Source organism: Rhinolophus hipposideros, assembly GCF_964194185.1.
Source record: "Rhinolophus hipposideros genome assembly, chromosome: 6".
NCBI lineage: Eukaryota > Metazoa > Chordata > Mammalia > Chiroptera > Rhinolophidae > Rhinolophus > Rhinolophus hipposideros.
In genome coordinates, this window is record NC_138052.1 from 70,445,688 (window position 1) to 70,462,522 (window position 16,835).

The window sequence follows — 16,835 nt, forward strand, 5'->3', positions numbered from 1 at the left end:
GGCACGAGAGAGCAGCTGGAGCTCCTCCTCGTGGCTGCTGGTTCCTGTGATGAAATGAATACCACTAATAATGGAGGATCAGAACCTAGAAGAGAAGTGTATTCCTGTCCTTATAGCTTGGCAAGATTACTTATTGCCCTTTACTTACAAAGCTAACATTCTGCTAGCTAGCAAAAGACAATTATTTACTGGGTCCAGCTCCAGGATCACGAAATAGGGCAAAGAAGGGTGGACATGAGCAGAGAGACAGTAACTTAATGACTGGCATACAATGCTTCCTCCTGCTTCAAATGCTGTTCCTGCCTAGAGTGCACTTTCTGCCCTCTTCACCTGATCAGTTCATACGATTTTAAATTAGCTTAGGTGTTTTTAACTTGGGGAAATCTGTCTCGCTATCCCTCAGTCAAAAATGCCAATTACAGATTTCAGAATGCTGTGTACCTTCATAACATTTATCACAGTTGTACTTCTATATCTGTTCTTGTGGTGGTTTGATTTATATGTCTTCCTACTAGACTGTGAGTTTTAGAAATTTAGGAACCACATCTGTCTTTGATCACCATGGTATTCCTGGTACCTAAATGGACATAGTAGGCACTCAAACAAGTCTTTAATTAGGTTAATTAATTTTTTTTAAGTTGCTTTCCTGATTTACGGATTTTGTATTTCTAATTTTAAAAGGAATTTATACTAATTGAAGAAATTTGAAAAATGGAGTAAAGTTTAAGGGGAAAAATAATCCTACCTCCCAGAAATAACTACTGTTAAATTTTATTTCAGAATTTTTTAAATGCACAAATATATATGTGGATATATATTTTTTCAAATGTGAACTTGTATATTCTTTTTATTTAACACAACATTATAAACATTACCTCATATGTGTCCTTTCAAAACATGATTTTTAATGGCTGTATTGTATTTTTATAAAATTGCCAATTTCTTTTAATAATTCCCAAACTATTGTCCATATAGATTGTTTCCATTTGTTTGCTATTATAAATAATGGTTTAGTGAATATTTATTGTATATAAATCTTTATGAGCAACTATGATTATTTCCTTGGCATATTTTCCTAGAAATAGAATTATTGGGTTCACAGAGTATGAATATTTTTGAGGTTTTTTAATATTTTGCTGTCTAGAAAGATTGTACTAATCTCATTGTTTTTGTTTGTAAAACTGATTAAGAGGGAAATGGAACATTTTAAAGATATTTAATTTCCATTTGCATTTCTTCGTTTGTGAATATTTAAGAACTCTAAGATCAATGATCAAAGAACTACCAAAATATTATTATCAGTTATCATAAAACACTCTCATATTCACTTAAGTACTTTTAAGTCAATGGTGACATGCTTTAAGTAACACAGACATTAGGAATTTTAGCCAATTTTATAACAACAAAATTATACTTGATCAGTTTTTTTCTAGGTAGAACTACTTTACAATACTAAATTAATCGTCATCAGACATTGTGCTCTACTGAAATTGTATGTGTGTAAGAGACTAGTAAACTGTCTTAACAGGTTAAAATAATTATTTTAGAACTACTCTATACATGGCTGTGCATATATTATGAAAACCTTTGAATCCAAGTTCATGTATTTCTCCTAAGAGGAAGATTTATTTTCTGTGGTGCTGTTAACAAAAATCAACCACCACAGTTCATGTTTTGCTGTGTAAAATAAATCAAGTTAAGGACAAATCAAATATGTAAGTTGATAATAAGATTTAGTAACTATAAAGTTGATAGTCCTCAGAAGTGGCAAGAGTTAATTATGAGAACACTTTTGTGCATTACAGCTGAGTATCAATGGTACCAATTGACTGGAAAATAATTTAGCAATGCATATTAATAACTTTTTAAGAAAAAGAAAGGCATGGATTTATATCTTAATCACAAACCCCACTGAATTATAGTAAAGAAATTTTTTTAATGTAGAAATATACAATAATGAAGAGAAAGAAAAGGAGGGCCTCAGTTAGTAGGAGAGAGAAAGTAGATGGATGAGAATTGACTGATGGAGCAGAGTATGGGAAGCTGCAGCATAGAATTCCAAGGGAGGGAGCTGTGGCATGGAGGAGGATGACTGCCTAGCAGAAAATGGGGAAGCTCTGGATTTAGAGTCAGCAGATAGGATGGAGGGCAAGCTTAAGAAGAGAGGTATAAAACAGAAGAATTAAATGAAAATATATTAAGAAACAGTCCACTATCCCATTAACATCTCTTCTACTCTAGCTTATTCTATAAGATCCCTAACATTTACCTTCAAGGAAAGAAAAGGGGGTGTAGGCGTGGTGGGAGAAGAGAGTGGAGAGTGATATACTAGTATTTTAATGACCTATTAGAACAAAATCCAAAGTATTTGGAGAAAAATAACAAAATCTAACATTTCTCAATACATCATCCATAATGTTCAATACCCAATTTAAAAAATTACTAGACATGGGAAGAAGCAAGAAAATGTGACCTATATTGAAGAGAAAGGTTAGTCATTAGAAGCAAACCTATAGATAATCCAAATGTTTGAATCAGCAGAAGATTATAAATATGCTAAAAAAAATTACAGAAAAAAAAAAGATGAATATAAAGGGTGAAGAGAAGGAGAATTTCAGGAGAGATAAAATAATGAAATGAAAACTCTAGAACTAAAAAGTACAATATCTGAATTTTTTTTAAAAAATCATCAGATGTATTTGATAGCAATTTGGACAATGAAGAAGAAAGGATCAGTGAACTTGAAGACAGGTCAAAAGAAATTATCCAAACTGAAGAGCAGAGAAGTTTAAAAGAAAAAGAAAAATAGAAAGAATGGAACACTTTTCAACTCATTTAATGAAACTAGCATAACTTTATCAAAAACCTGACTCAATCATTACAAGAAAAATAACAGAATAATATTGGTCATGATTAAAGAAGCAAAATCATCAACAAAATGTTAGGAAATTGAAGTAAGCAATATAAATTTTAAAAAAATACACCATGAGCAAGTGTGCTTTTTCTCCAGAATACAACATTGATTTCACTTTTAAAAACCAGTCAATGCAATTTACTATATTTAAAAAATTAAGGAGTATAGCAATATGATTATCTCAATAGGTAAAACAAAATACAATCACTTGACAACATAAAAACTCCCAGCACATCAGAACTATAAGAGAATTTCCTGGTAAACATGAACAATCTGTTCTACAGCTAATACCATTCTTAATAATAAAGTATCGAATGCCATTTCCCCAAGATCAAGAACAAAGCAAGGATGCTGAACTACCTTGTACTAGGATTCCCAACCAATACAACAGGGCAAGGAGATATTGGAAAGAAAGAAGTTCAACTCCCTTTACCGATGTCATTATCGCCTATGTAGAAAATTTTAAGAGATCTACAAAAAAACAAAACTACTAATATTTGTAGCTAAATTTTAAAAAGTAAAAAGGTGAATTAAACTGAGTGATATATCTTATCTAACTTAATTTATCCAAAATGTTATCATTTTGACATGTGATCAATATTTTTTTAACTATCAAGGAAATATTTTTTGTACTAAGTCTTCAAATTTCACTGTGTATTTTGCACTTACAGCAAGCACATCTCCATTTAGAACAAGCCACATTTCAAATGTTCAGTAGCCACATGGCTATCTTATTGGACAGTAATATGAATCAACTCTGAGTCAGCTATAGTCCATGGAAGTTTACAAATGGATTCCAGAAAGACAAAAGGCTGGTGGTACTTCTGGCCTCTAATCTTAGAGGAAAATCACTCTATCCAGGAGAGAACTCCCATTATTCTAATTGCTAAAAAATATCAGGATTCGTGGTCAAGATGAACCTAATTCTGTTATATAGTAACTCTCCACCAATTTTCATCTGAAAGAGCTCCAGAGTTTTACTATATTTGGAAACAGATCTGTACAGCCAGTGTGCAAATATTAAATCCAAGTAGTCTTTGAGAACTTCAGATCATTCAGTGTTTAATGATCCCACCAATAATTAGACAGTTTTTCAGGACACCACCCCCCAAAATAAATAAATACTGCTACTCAAATTTCTCAATAAATATTTGTTGAATGAATGATAAAATGAACCAATAGTTTTCTGATACACAAACGAAATATATTCAGCTCTGGGTTAATGAGCCTATGCTCATTTGCATGCTTGTCTTCCATTTAAAATTCTTTTGCATTCAACAGAATATTTTTTTCCTTTAGGTCATTATTTCTATTAGGCTATAATATAAATCCCCTTATTTTAAAGAATAAGACTAATTTACTACACTATGCACAGAGAGCTATATTTTAGAGTCTCAATTTACAATATTTCATCAAGGCTGAAACTTAACTATGATATATAGAGAGAATGAGTTGGAACCAGCCTGTACTGAATCATTGTTTTTAACAAAACATTTACAGACTCATCAAAATTTTATTTTTTCATCTTTCACAGTACAGTTTATCCAGGTGGGTGGTGCCACTCATCTCCCCCCCAACAGAATCACTTGGTGGGTAGAATCCTGGGCCCACTGTTAAATCCAAACCTCTGGGATTTTGCATTTGTAATAGGTACTAAGGGAGAACTCATGCACACTAAAGTCTGACAACACTGCCTAGAGCGAAGTTCCACTTTAGTATAACTAAAGCCTCCTAATAACCTTTCTAGAGAGGAAACTAAGGTTCAGAGATGTTAAGTGGCTTGCCCAGAGCCACACTGCAAGTAAGTACGAGAGCCAAACACCCACCCGGGTCTTCTGTCTCCCAAGTACAAGGTTCTTTCTATTTCTAGTATACCCTCTAATCTTCTGGGGATTCTATTAAATGTTTCCCTACTGGAGGAAGTGCTGTTTTCAGTACTTAATCACCATGTTCATTACCTTTCCTGAACAATTTCTTGTGTATTTCTTAATTTCAAATATTTTAAGCATATTTTAAAGTGTATTCATCATTCAGCCCATAAAATGTATGTTGTACTTTCTTGATGTGTAGGTTATTACTGATGGTTTCAACTAAAGTGAAATTTACACTTATTATAAATGGACTAATGTCTAAAATCAAATTGTCTAGGACCCAGATCAGATTCTTTTGCACTTTCCCAGTGCAGTCTCCATAAAGTTTGTAACAGTGTCAGGAAAGGTGTTCTTTGTTTCTTTTTTTTTCTTCTTCTTCTATGAAATCATTATAAGTTCTTTACTTCAGTTACAATTCTACAGATAGCTATTGATCCAGCCACAAGTACTGGGGCTTGAAAAATGAATCATATTTCAGTATTTGCCTTTAAGGAAGTCATAGCCTCTTCAGGGCAGCGGCAGGGGATGTAAGTCTTATGTTAAAATACAACACATTAAGTTTTTACGAGGTACCACGGGGACAGAGAGAAGTGAGGAAGGATGACTATCTGAAAAGGGGCTGGGCTTCAGGGAGATAATGATGTGCGCTGTTTGAGTGTGAGCCACAGTCAACCAGAAAAGTGAAGTCATTCCACAGGGTCATCAGGAACGAGGGAAGATCAGAACATGGGTCTCCTGGATCCAAACCTGCGCTCTCCATTGCACCCAGCTTTCCCCAAGAATCCGGCCTTCCGAAGCACATTGGCTTCCCCTTTTTCACACCCAAAGCTCTCTCTGGTTAAGTAAGATATTAAGGGTGATACATTTCTTTTTCAGGCTACTAAGGCGCCATTTAATTTACTCCAGCAATAACTAAATAGGAACCTACCTTTAAAACATACCAAAAGCAACATCTAATTTATTGCCACATCTGTTAGCGCTCCAGAGAGAATCTGAATCCCTAGATTTTCAATATAGTTGAGATATTATGATGATGTTTCCTGCTTTAATCTCTCCATATATTAGATGAAATGATCATCGTACCTGTTGTCACTTCATTCTTGCCCTAATTCCAATCACTCTTCTGCCTTCAGTAATTCAGAATAAAATACCACAAGACATTAATGTAGCTGTTGGAGACAGGAGGGCTACATGTTGAGAGCCTCAATACAAAATCATACTTACAGACATCTGAGCCTTTACCAAATGGGGGAAAAAATGATCATCTCATGTATCTGATGCAAACCACCTAATAACCTTTCAGGTTGAGGAAATTAAGGCTCAGAGATGTTAAGGGGCTTCCCCAGGGCCACTCTGCAAGTAATTACGAGAGCCAAACACCCACCCAGGTCTTCTGACTCCACGTGCAAGGCTCTTTCTACTTCTAGTCTATTCTCTTCGTCTTCTGGGGAGCCTATTACAACAATTTCTGGACTGTTTGCAATGAGAGGCATAATTACCAACATGTAAAGGAAAACAACGCTCGGCGTCCCCTATCACGTTATCATCAATGTTTTTAGTTTATCACGTCACAGTCATTATTTGGTGTTTTCTTACAGAAGGCAACAGACCACTGCAACAGAAACTGTCCTTAGATGGGAACCCCAAACCTATACATGGAACACCAGAGAGGTCAGATGGCCTCCAGTGGTCAGCTGAGCAGCCTTGTAACCCAAGCAAGCCTAAGGCAAAAACATCTCCTGTTAAGTGCAATGCCCCTGCAGCTCATCTTGAAATAAAGCCCGATGAGTTGGCAAAGAAAAGAGGTAAAGTGATTTCTTTTGCACAAATGATTCAACATATTTTGCACACACAGAGAAGTTCCAGAATGATAGAACTTGCCAAAATATGCTGCTTAGTGAAGGAGAGATACACCTGAAATTGCATTTCTTCCTATGACCCACCTAGATTGAAAGGCAGACGTGATTCCTCCCAGGTTAACCAAAGGTCTTGCATGTTTAAGTGGAATTGCACCCGCTTTCTCTGCTGCTCTGTGGCCATTCTTCTCTGTGTAATCATGGATAACTTTGCACCACAAATGCTTTGTACCCTAATATCTTATAAAGAAAATGTGAATGTAGGAGCTCTTTTAGAAATGTGAATGCTGAATGTTTCCTTGATTTATAAATTCTAAACATGCATTGAACAAAGATGAGTCTAGAGGCTGGTATGTCTTCTTCAGATAGGATCTTCCTCGTGTGAATTCAGTTCTGTTTTAGAACGTGCAGACAGTATAACAGTAAAAGAGGGTTTTATATTTGGCACACTATTTTTTTGTTATTTTTAAAGCTTCGATATACTTTATCCATATAATTGGTATTAAAAATGAGAGGGGCTAAAACACTTCCTTTCTGATTCCCAGAAGATTAAATAATATTATTCCCATTCAGCCTCAGTTGTATCTGATTTCTTTGGCTTGGGTTTGATATACTTTCTCACTTTTCTTGAGGGAGATTTCTTTCTTCTAAGAAACATGCCCTTGTTGGGATAAATACCGTTTGCCTATTTGTTTTGCACTATCTGTAAAGCCTGGTGACAATTTCAGGAAATCAGGCAAGATTGGCACCCACAGAGCCGCTTTAAGTGCTGCTGCTATAATTACAGGCCTGGCTCAGGACAGATGGGGCCCGAGCCAGCGTACCTGGCACTGAGGCTCTGTCCTCTTTCTAGCTCATTTGTACCTCTCCCAATCTCTATGTCATTTTCCTCTTCTAAAGCCCTGCTGGCTTTTAACCACGCAGAGTGGTGTTCACAGAGAGAGCCAGCAGCACAAATGGTCTTTAGACATATCCGTTTCCAAGAAACTGCAGTTTGTGATGAAACATATGATCAGAACCTCTTTCCTAAGAGCAAAGGAGACACGTGTGTCCAGAACAGCCCTGCCAGGGAACCCACTGGTGAAATCAGAGCAGTCTCAGGGGCCATACAAACAACCCACTCTGGATTTTTAAAACCCTGGGTTATAAACATCCTCGGGACAGAATTTTTTTTTTTCATTGAAAAACAAAACAAATCACTCTTTTTATTGGGGGGTGGGGGTGAGTTAGTTGGGGTTTTTTTGTTGTTCTTCAGCTCACAAATAAAAAGATAAAGCACTCAATTTACGTTTTATTCCTCAACGTTAATTTTAGGCCCAAACATTGAGAAATCGGTGAAGGATCTGCAACGCTGCACTGTGTCTCTCACTAGATATCGCGTCATGATCAAGGAAGAGGTGGACAGTTCAGTGAAGAAGATCAAAGCTGCCTTTGCTGAGTTACACAACTGGTGAGTAATTCCACTTGGAAACTGTAAATGTATGGCACCGTTCCTATAGGTAAAAGTATCAGACGGAAACTGTTGTTTATTTAATACATAAACATCACAGAACAACTCTTCAGAAGATTTTTTTTAAGCCGTGCAGGCAGAGGCATATATCTTGGGAATAAAAAAGAAGAGAATGTGTTTGAATAAAAAGAAACCTGATACACATAATTTATTGATGCTTGAAGTTGGCCCAAAGTGTCTGAACGATGTAGAACACAGCCTCATCAAAGAACAGAACCTCAACAAATGATATTTTTGACAAATCTCTGGAAGGCTAATATCATGAATGCTACTAAGAAAAAATGTTTTCCAGCTTTGTCATTATAAAAGAAAACAAAACTCAGAAATATCTTACACAAGCTTAGCGATAGAACCCCATTCTTGGGGAACTTTAAGACTGGAATCTAGAAATGGTCCACTGGGTGGTTTTCATCCTGCCTTGCCCTGCTCTGCAGCTGATTTTGATGGGAGACATTGCTTTGATTCCTGCACATTTGCTCATGTTCACAATTGGAATGAAATATGTGTTAGTAAAGGTCATTATCAGCATAAAAAATGTTCTCAGTGTATCAATCAGAACATTTTCGTTTTCAAGTGACAGAACCCGAACTAACTAGTCACATTAGTTAAAGGCAAAAAAGAATGTATTGGCTAATGTACATGAAAACTCCAGAAGATTCCGTTAGGCGAATTTAATTCTAAGCCCGAATTATGTTACCAGGATCCAGTTTTATCTCTATCTTTCTCTCTCCCTTCCTCCCTCACTCCCTGTTTCTCTTTTCCTCTCTCAGTGTTTTCCACAATCTCCTTATTCTGCTTATTCTTGGCTTCATTCTTAGGCATGATCTGTCCATGTAGCAGCAAGATGATCCCCCGACACCTCCATGCTCACATAATCCTTAGCCCCTGTGATCTGAGAGAGCGCTGTGTCTCCAGTTGTCCTAACAAAAGTCCAAGGGCTAATTCTCATTGGCTGGGTTGTGTCATATATCTGTCCCTAAACCAATCACGGTGACTAGGAGGGACAGTCTTCCCACCAGTCAGGCCTACCTGTGCCTACCACAGAGATAGTGGTGGGGTGAGCGCCACCTGAACCTCAGGAAGTGAGAACTGAAGAGCTGTGGCTCCCAGAGGAAAATTAGGGTGCTGAAAAGGAAAAATACAGGACAAAACAAAACACATCCACAATGCCCGGGCTCCCTATAACATGCTCCCTAGATCTCATTGGCCTCCCGTGATTCTAGAATTTGATCACATCTTCTGCTAACTTTTCCTATTCCAAGTCCTTGGTTGGACACTGATTGTTGAGTTGTATCAAATTAAAAGAGGACTCCTCACACTGACCTAATCGAAAATTGTTGAATTTGAAGCCACATGTTACATATACTGCAAGAGCCCAAGGCTGCACGAGACCCCAGGGACTTGAAAGAAGACCATGCCCCTCAGTTATTCAGTGAGAAATCATTGACCCTCTCCCCGTCACAGCGTCTGGACCTTCATGGACCTATTCTCTGTTTGATCAGATTACAACCTAACTATGTTCAAAGCAAACTCCAAAAATATGTCTGAAAGTACTTAAAGAAGGTAAAGATGCTGGGCAAATGAAAGGTGTTTTCTCTTAGTCTCATTGGGTTTTAAATTTGATAGTTATATGACTTTTGCACTCTGTCCTTATGTTACCCTCATATATATAGCACACTCAACTTCCAGGCCTGTTCTCTAGAGCCAGAGTCAGCAAACTTGATCTGTAAAGGGCCAGCTAGTAAATATTGTAAGCTTTATGGGCTGTAAGGTCTCTGCAACGACTCAGCTCTGCTGTTGCGGCACGAAAGCAGCCAGAGATAATGCACAAAGGCAGTGGGCCAGATTTGGCCCGTGGGGGTCATAGTTGGCCAGCCTCTGTCTGGAGGCATTAGTTAGCTGCTCGGAGAAGACATCTCTGTCTTATCCTTCTGTGTGGCATTTTAGAATAAACTCTTGCTCCGAGGCCTCTGTATTCTACCTTCCATCTGAGTGACTCACACTAATTGACAAAGTGTAGCAATGACCTCAAATTACCTCTCTCCTCCCACTGCTCTGAGTACTTTTATTTATTTATTTATTCATTTCTACTTTATTTCCTTAGTAAAATGAACACCACATGGGTCACGGGACATCTTGAGATTTATAACAGATTCTTTGAGTGTTTCACTCCTCAAGAGCTGAAAGTGTGGGGCCAGGAAAGTCAGCACCAGGGAAGTTGTATATCTTTTCTCTGCTTGTAATTCACATTGTGTTTTAAAATGATGGGAAGGATCACTTCTAAATGAGCTCTTCCAAGCCACACTACTGTTTAAAAGTCACCTACTTAACAAAATGGCACTTTCCATCCAAACTGAAGAAGAAAAAAATTTAGATTGACTGTTTTCTGCATGCGATTGCTATAAAATGAACCAGCAGTTGATTTCTGATCTAACCCTTAATAAAAAGCATCCCCAAATGACATAAATGTTAACTTAAAAATAAAACCAAAGTTTTTTTCATTTGTTTTTTTAATCAATCACTTACATGCATTTCTGTCAAACGGAAAAACTTTGACTCTGTTCCGAATGAGCCTGCAGCCCGGCCAACATGGCAATGTACTTGCATTAAACCCCCTCTCGTTTTCTGAGGGATGAATTTTAGGGACTGTGGTGCTCTTGAAAAATAGCAGGTCACAGAACTCAAGAAGGGAGCTTAAATGTTTTAAAAAATTAAGCTTTCTATTGGTGGTGAAGTCATGAACTCTAGGCATTAGAGAGAATTTTGAATGCAGCATCCTTCATTTAATACAGTTGAAATCTCAGGATTACATTGGAAGACATATCCAGATTTGGAGGATGTGGGACAAGTCCTCTGGCGATTTCCTGAAAGTGATGGTTGAGACAGATGGTAACTCAGCTGGTGTGCAAGCAATATTGCACTCCCAGTTCGTCTTCTCTCCTTACTTGAGGCCAGCAGTTCCCTCACCAAAACGTTCAACAGGCATCGCGTGTAGTTTAGAAATAAATAGAAACTCTCAGGTAAGAACTTCAACACATTCACTTTCCTACCAAAGTGCCAGCTTCACGAAGTGAATCTTGCCTGACTGAATTCCCCCAGAATCCTGCTGAATTCGTGGGAATGATGATTTTGTGAGGCTGGGAAAAAGCACTGGTTTGCACATGCTCGTGCAAACGAAGTGAGCAGATATCTGAGAGAAATGAATTAAAGGCTTATCCTTCCCAGTCTGGTTGTGAAGAATACTTTGTTCAGTACAATTAGTGAAGAATTGTACTGAACAAAGTATTTAGCATTAAATAGCTAAATTATAATATCAAAGTTGGTGTTTAACCAGGACACAGTTACATAGGGTTAAATGACCATTACGTGGAGCATTCTTATTTTCCCAGAAAGAATCAGGGACTTGAGAGGGGAGCAAAGATGACACCATGTTCTCAAAATATGTCTTAACAGAAAATTAATTTTGCAACATGAGCGCCTGTGTGAAAAGTCCCATCAGGAACTAACATGTAACAGCTGGTTTCTTTTCTGTATGATTGGCCCCCTACCACAACTGGAAAATATTCATTCTTTGGAATTACAGCTGCCAGATTTAACTGCATTGTGTGCATACTAGTCTAGCTTCTCACCACAGATGTGTGTGTGTGTGTGTGTGTGAGTGTGTGTGTGTCCAAGTTGATGGTGAAGGCTTAAAATGAGCAATAAATCAATGAATTCAAAAAAAAAAACATTGAGGAAGGAGAGTAATAGTTGATAGTTCTGCCATATGCTGGGGGGAAAAGGATTCCAAAATAAAGCTGTAAAGATTGTTAGGTGTTATTGGTGATTTAACATCTAATTAAAAGCACTCCTAAAGAAAATGAAAGATGGTAATGAGCCAAAGGGTAGTGTGTGCTGGGCGTGGGATAATGGGGTTACAAAAAAATGGGGGCTGGAGGGAATTATATTTTTAGGCTGCTTTGGGTTCAAATAGGAAAGAGAAATCAGTCAAATCATGCATTCTGTATAAAGGGACCAGAAATGTTCCTATACCTCATGTTTATTTTTTGCTGGAGCAGTGCCAGGTCTGGCTCAAGCAGAATTCGGAAGTAGTTCAGGGGTTTCGGCTTCTCTGGCCTTAGCCCTTGTTCACTGCTCCCTTCTCTTTATCTTGGAATTTCTCCCCTCACAACACAGCAGGGTGAACCTCCTGCTGCCCCCTACAGGCCAGGGGCTCCTCACCATGACACCACTCACTCACTATAAGATGGGAACTTGGAATGGGATCCCTCTTTCCCTTCCTTTTTCTTTTTAACCATTAACTCCCTTTTGGTGTAACTGATAACCTCATCTGTTTGATGACCATTTGTCCTCTTTCTCAGAGTCACTTATTTGCGTGTTCACAAATGTTAACTGAGTCTGTTTAGACTCTCCACCAGCCAAAATCACTCTAAAAGTGAGAATTTCAGGCTGCAGAAAAAGCTGTTTTGAGATAAGTCTATTTTCTTCCGACTGACCTCCAGTCCCACTACAAACGGGGCCTCTACTATGGAAGTCCTGCTGGTAGCCATGCAAAACCACACACAGACCACCTGGTGGTCAGCAGGGTGGCCCCCACACTGACCGGGTGCCATCACTGTGACATTTTAAATGTTGTATCCTTTTTCCAGGCTGTGTGCTTCAGCAGGCCTCCCACAGGGAAATTGTCATTGTGGCTGCTGCATTTCCGAACCAGCTCTGCAGCAGTTTGTCCTACCTACCCAGCTTGCTGATTCTTGGGTGCCCACATGATGTAAAACTCTTGGAGCATAGAGCCTTGGAACTACTTCATTTTGAGCCCAAATAAGACCATTTTCCTTCTTGTGCAGGTTTCTCACATAGGAGGATTCTTTCCTCCTTGGTTGTTTCATTCTCCCCCGACATTCTCCAAACTTTTAGCTGCTTTGGGGTTAATACCTGGCTTCCCATGCGATGCCTAAAGCCGGGTTTTTCTGGGCTCTTTAGGGTTCTTATTTTTTCTTTTTGTAACTAAACAGTGACTGAAAGATGGTGCCTGTAAATTAATATTTACTTCTCTCCATACCAAAGTATTGTGTATACACTATAATTAAGAACTCTTAGAGCTTTGTGGTCCTCCTTTGCCTACGTGCCGCCTCCAGAGATGCTGATGTCACTGGTCTGAAGTGGACCCAGAAATAGGTTTTTTGGTGTGTGTGTGTGTGTGTGTGTGTGTGTGTGTGTGTGTGTGTGTGTTTAAGGAACTCCAGTTGATTCTTTGGGGGCATCTGTGGTTCACTGATTGAGAGTCCTGCAAAGAGAGGGATATGTCTGGGGCTGGAGCAATGTTCTCAAGCAGGATGAATTTGCCTCCCAGGAGATACCATGTCTGGAAATATTTTTAGCTGTCACAATTGGCATCTGGTAGGTAGAGGCCAGGAATGCTCCTAAATATCATAGAGTGCACAGAACAGTCCTCTCACGCCCCCACCCATATTACAACTACTTATCTGTCCTAAGGCATCTGTAATGCTGAGAAAGCCTGGACAGAGGACAGTGAGAGGAAGACTGCATGTCTTCCTTCGCCGTCAACTTCAACACAGCCTTTCTGCATGTTCTGCTGTAGCTCCTTGAGGGAAGGAAGGAGATTCCTCCCTTTGTAACACCCCTGACTATCTATCCCCGCTGTCCCACTGCCCTCCTAATGTGGCTCTGGAGCCGTGAGAGAGGAAGTTTCCTTTCCAGTCATTTACATATCCCCCAAAACATAACCATAGTATCTTCTCTTTCAGATCAGTGAAGTAGGAAATTTTTTTTTCATATGGCCTGAAACATGACCCTTCTAGGTACACACTTTAAAGGTCAAATTACATTTTCGTTTCCTGAAGACCAGAAAAACAATTGTATTGAAGTGTAGAACATTAAGGGCTTTGCTTTTTTGTCTGTTTTTCATTATAGAATTCAACTCAGTCTTTAGGAGAAAAATGGAAATATTCAGAACTGACGCTTGTAGCTAATGATAGGCAGTCACTCTCATTAGCCATTCTGTCTCTACCTGAGTCTTTTTCTCATTTCGCAATAAAACCAAATAGCGCAGTGGGGGGCCGAGATTAGGGAGAAGATCCGAAGCATGTAAAGATAAATACAATAGAGAATTTTTCCATCTAGGGGATTATTATTTTCCTTTGGCTTCAGCCAGGCAGCAATATTACTTGGTGTTCCTGGGCATACATGGCATGTGTCCAAATACTCTACTGCCAGTGACATCCTCAGATGTGCCAGCCCTTGTGCTCCTTAATGAGATGAAATGAAGGAATAAACACAAGGTGTTTTTTTTGTGTCTTGTGGTGCAGTCGTGGTTGAACAAATACCTATTAACCATTTAATTACCCTCTCTTAATTAGGAGTCATTGGAATTAATTGTAGCACTGTATATACTTTGATAGAAAATATAGGGAAATTAATAGTAGGTGAAACACATCCTAGAATTAGATCTTTGTCACAGAATAGATGCTGTGACAACAGCAAGCTTGGTTTTTGAATTCAGTTACATGGAGGATGTTGACGTAAGCATGGGTAATGAGTAGCGACTCCATTTTAAAACCATGTGGTTGAAATAGTAAGCATTCCCAGTGTCCCACTAGCATTCAGGGTATCTGGAGTACTGTGTTGTCCAGTAATAAAATGATGTTTTTCTCTGTGCCATTCTTCAAGGGATGTTGGAAATGGGATTATCAGCAGGAGAACTGACTTTTTAGCCACTTAGCATTGTTATGTAATAATATTACAAAGCCTTCAGTTCCCTATTAAAATAGCAGCAATGTGTTAAATGATGGCTAGATTTTACCAGCTCCTTAGACACAACATGTAATGAAGACAAAAATCAAGAGTTTGCATTGTATTTTTTAAAAAGAAATTTAATAAAAGGTCTCTGTCCTTCTGCTCTGGAAGTGAGTACAATCTTCCCATTGATCAAAACTTGTACAAACAAGACTTTCTGATTAATCCCTTTCCTTCTCATCAAATGGTTTTCCTAAGTGCCCACCTGCTTGTGACTTGTACAAAGCACAATACAACGGAAATTAAACAAACCTGTTTCTTCTCCCCACACCCAATATTTGAGATTATGCCAGCTTATTGAAAGAATGCACAGTATGGAGATGAGCACACACCTGCAAAGGATATCAAGAGACAATAGAAGAAACTAATAAATATATTTATGCCTCAAGAGAGCCATATGTATGTTTTTTGGTTGTTGCTGTCCTGGCTGACAAAAGTGACTCTATTTCCTTACTCTGTACCAGTCCAATAAACAGAAATAAGCTTCAGGATCCATTTTGAAATTGTGAAAAGGGTAACTACCATACGAGGATACCATGGAGAAACTCAAGGTTCCTGTGACTTTGTGACTAACGGAAGTCCCTGTGGTACAGTGTATTTCCAATCTTGCCTCATTTGTGACGGTGCCACTCTAAATAGTGTAGTTCGCTTTTTGGAGGGGAAAGCTTTTCTTTTCCTATTTTCCTTCCTCCCCGAGGTTTTTCTCTGCATTAGATGTTTCCCCAGGGCCACTGCAAGGACTGAATGAATCGTTGACATGAAGGAAGAGCAGGTTGATAAATAACAGAAACTACAGCACTAGCCTTTTCAGTTTTGGTATGGTCCCCAGGAAACCAGCATCAATAGCACCTTGTATTAACAGCCTTTCTTAGCTACATGTGTGATTACCTCCATACGTTATGTCAGTCGCACACTTAGCATTGGAAGGCGGCTTTCCTTTCACTGCAGCCTTCTTTGCAGAATAATAGACCCACAATAAGCGCTGGAGGATAAGAAGTTGATTCTGATTCCAGCTTGAAATCTGAAAAGATTTCTGAATCTTTTCAGCAAATGAAGGCTACCAATCATACCAGCTTGGTAACATGCTCCTGAATAGGGATTGTTAGTTTTCCTCATAGCATAGAAATATGAAAAGGAATTAAGCAAAATGTTCTAGCTACACAATACCAGAGGGAGAATATGCATCATTTGTGTGTGAGTGTTTTTCTTAATTTACAGTATAATCCATTTTCACTGGGAAAATAAGATGAATTCATTCTTACACATTAGTATAAATATAAAATACATTATAATGTTAAAAGTGAGATAGCTTACATCATAATTTCAGAATGGATCTTGGAGCTTATTCCTATTTATTAGACTGATACAGAGTGAGATTCTGTAGTTTCTTAGAGTGAGACGGAGGCATCATTTTGGGCAAAATATGTCAGCCAGGATAGCAACAAATCATATAAAAGACTACAAAATACGTGAAGTTAATATAAAACGCCTTATATGTATGTTATATTTTTATTTCAGTGATGGTAAATCTTTGGTTCTTAGGCCATATTCTAACAAAAGTCACATTTTCAAGGTTTATTAACCATTTAATTGGTAACATAGGGTGTAGAGTTAGAATGGGGTTTAAATCTCATTTACACATATTCTAGCTCTGAAGATGGTTGGCTTTCTTAACTTTACTCAGCTATATATTCACTTTCTAGAGATTTTGTGAAGATCCATGTACAAGATAAGCATTTCTTAGATTATTCTAGGAAATCTCTAGCCTGGCCCACAGTGGAAGTTCAATCTAGGTTGGTTCCCTTCTCTTCCAGATAAGCATTTAGTAAATTTCTTTTCCTCTATACCAAGACACTGGGAAGACGTTA

The 16,835-nt window shown here is 38.2% G+C and overlaps 1 protein-coding gene across 6 annotated transcripts in view; it reads left to right on the forward strand.

Annotated features, from left to right (window-relative positions):
• The window catches only part of SPATS2L (spermatogenesis associated serine rich 2 like), a 162,760-nt gene that overhangs the window by 120,425 nt on the left and 25,500 nt on the right, over positions 1-16,835 (forward strand). For 3 of the 6 annotated variants that reach the window (XM_081051669.1, XM_081051670.1, XM_081051674.1), the window contains 2 exons: positions 6,384-6,590; positions 7,956-8,091. In XM_081051669.1, the coding sequence (XP_080907795.1) occupies positions 6,384-6,590; positions 7,956-8,091 (343 nt within the window). The remainder of the gene's footprint in view (positions 1-6,383; positions 6,591-7,955; positions 8,092-16,835) is intronic. The other 3 variants (XM_081051672.1, XM_081051671.1, XM_081051673.1) reach the window with 1 other exon arrangement.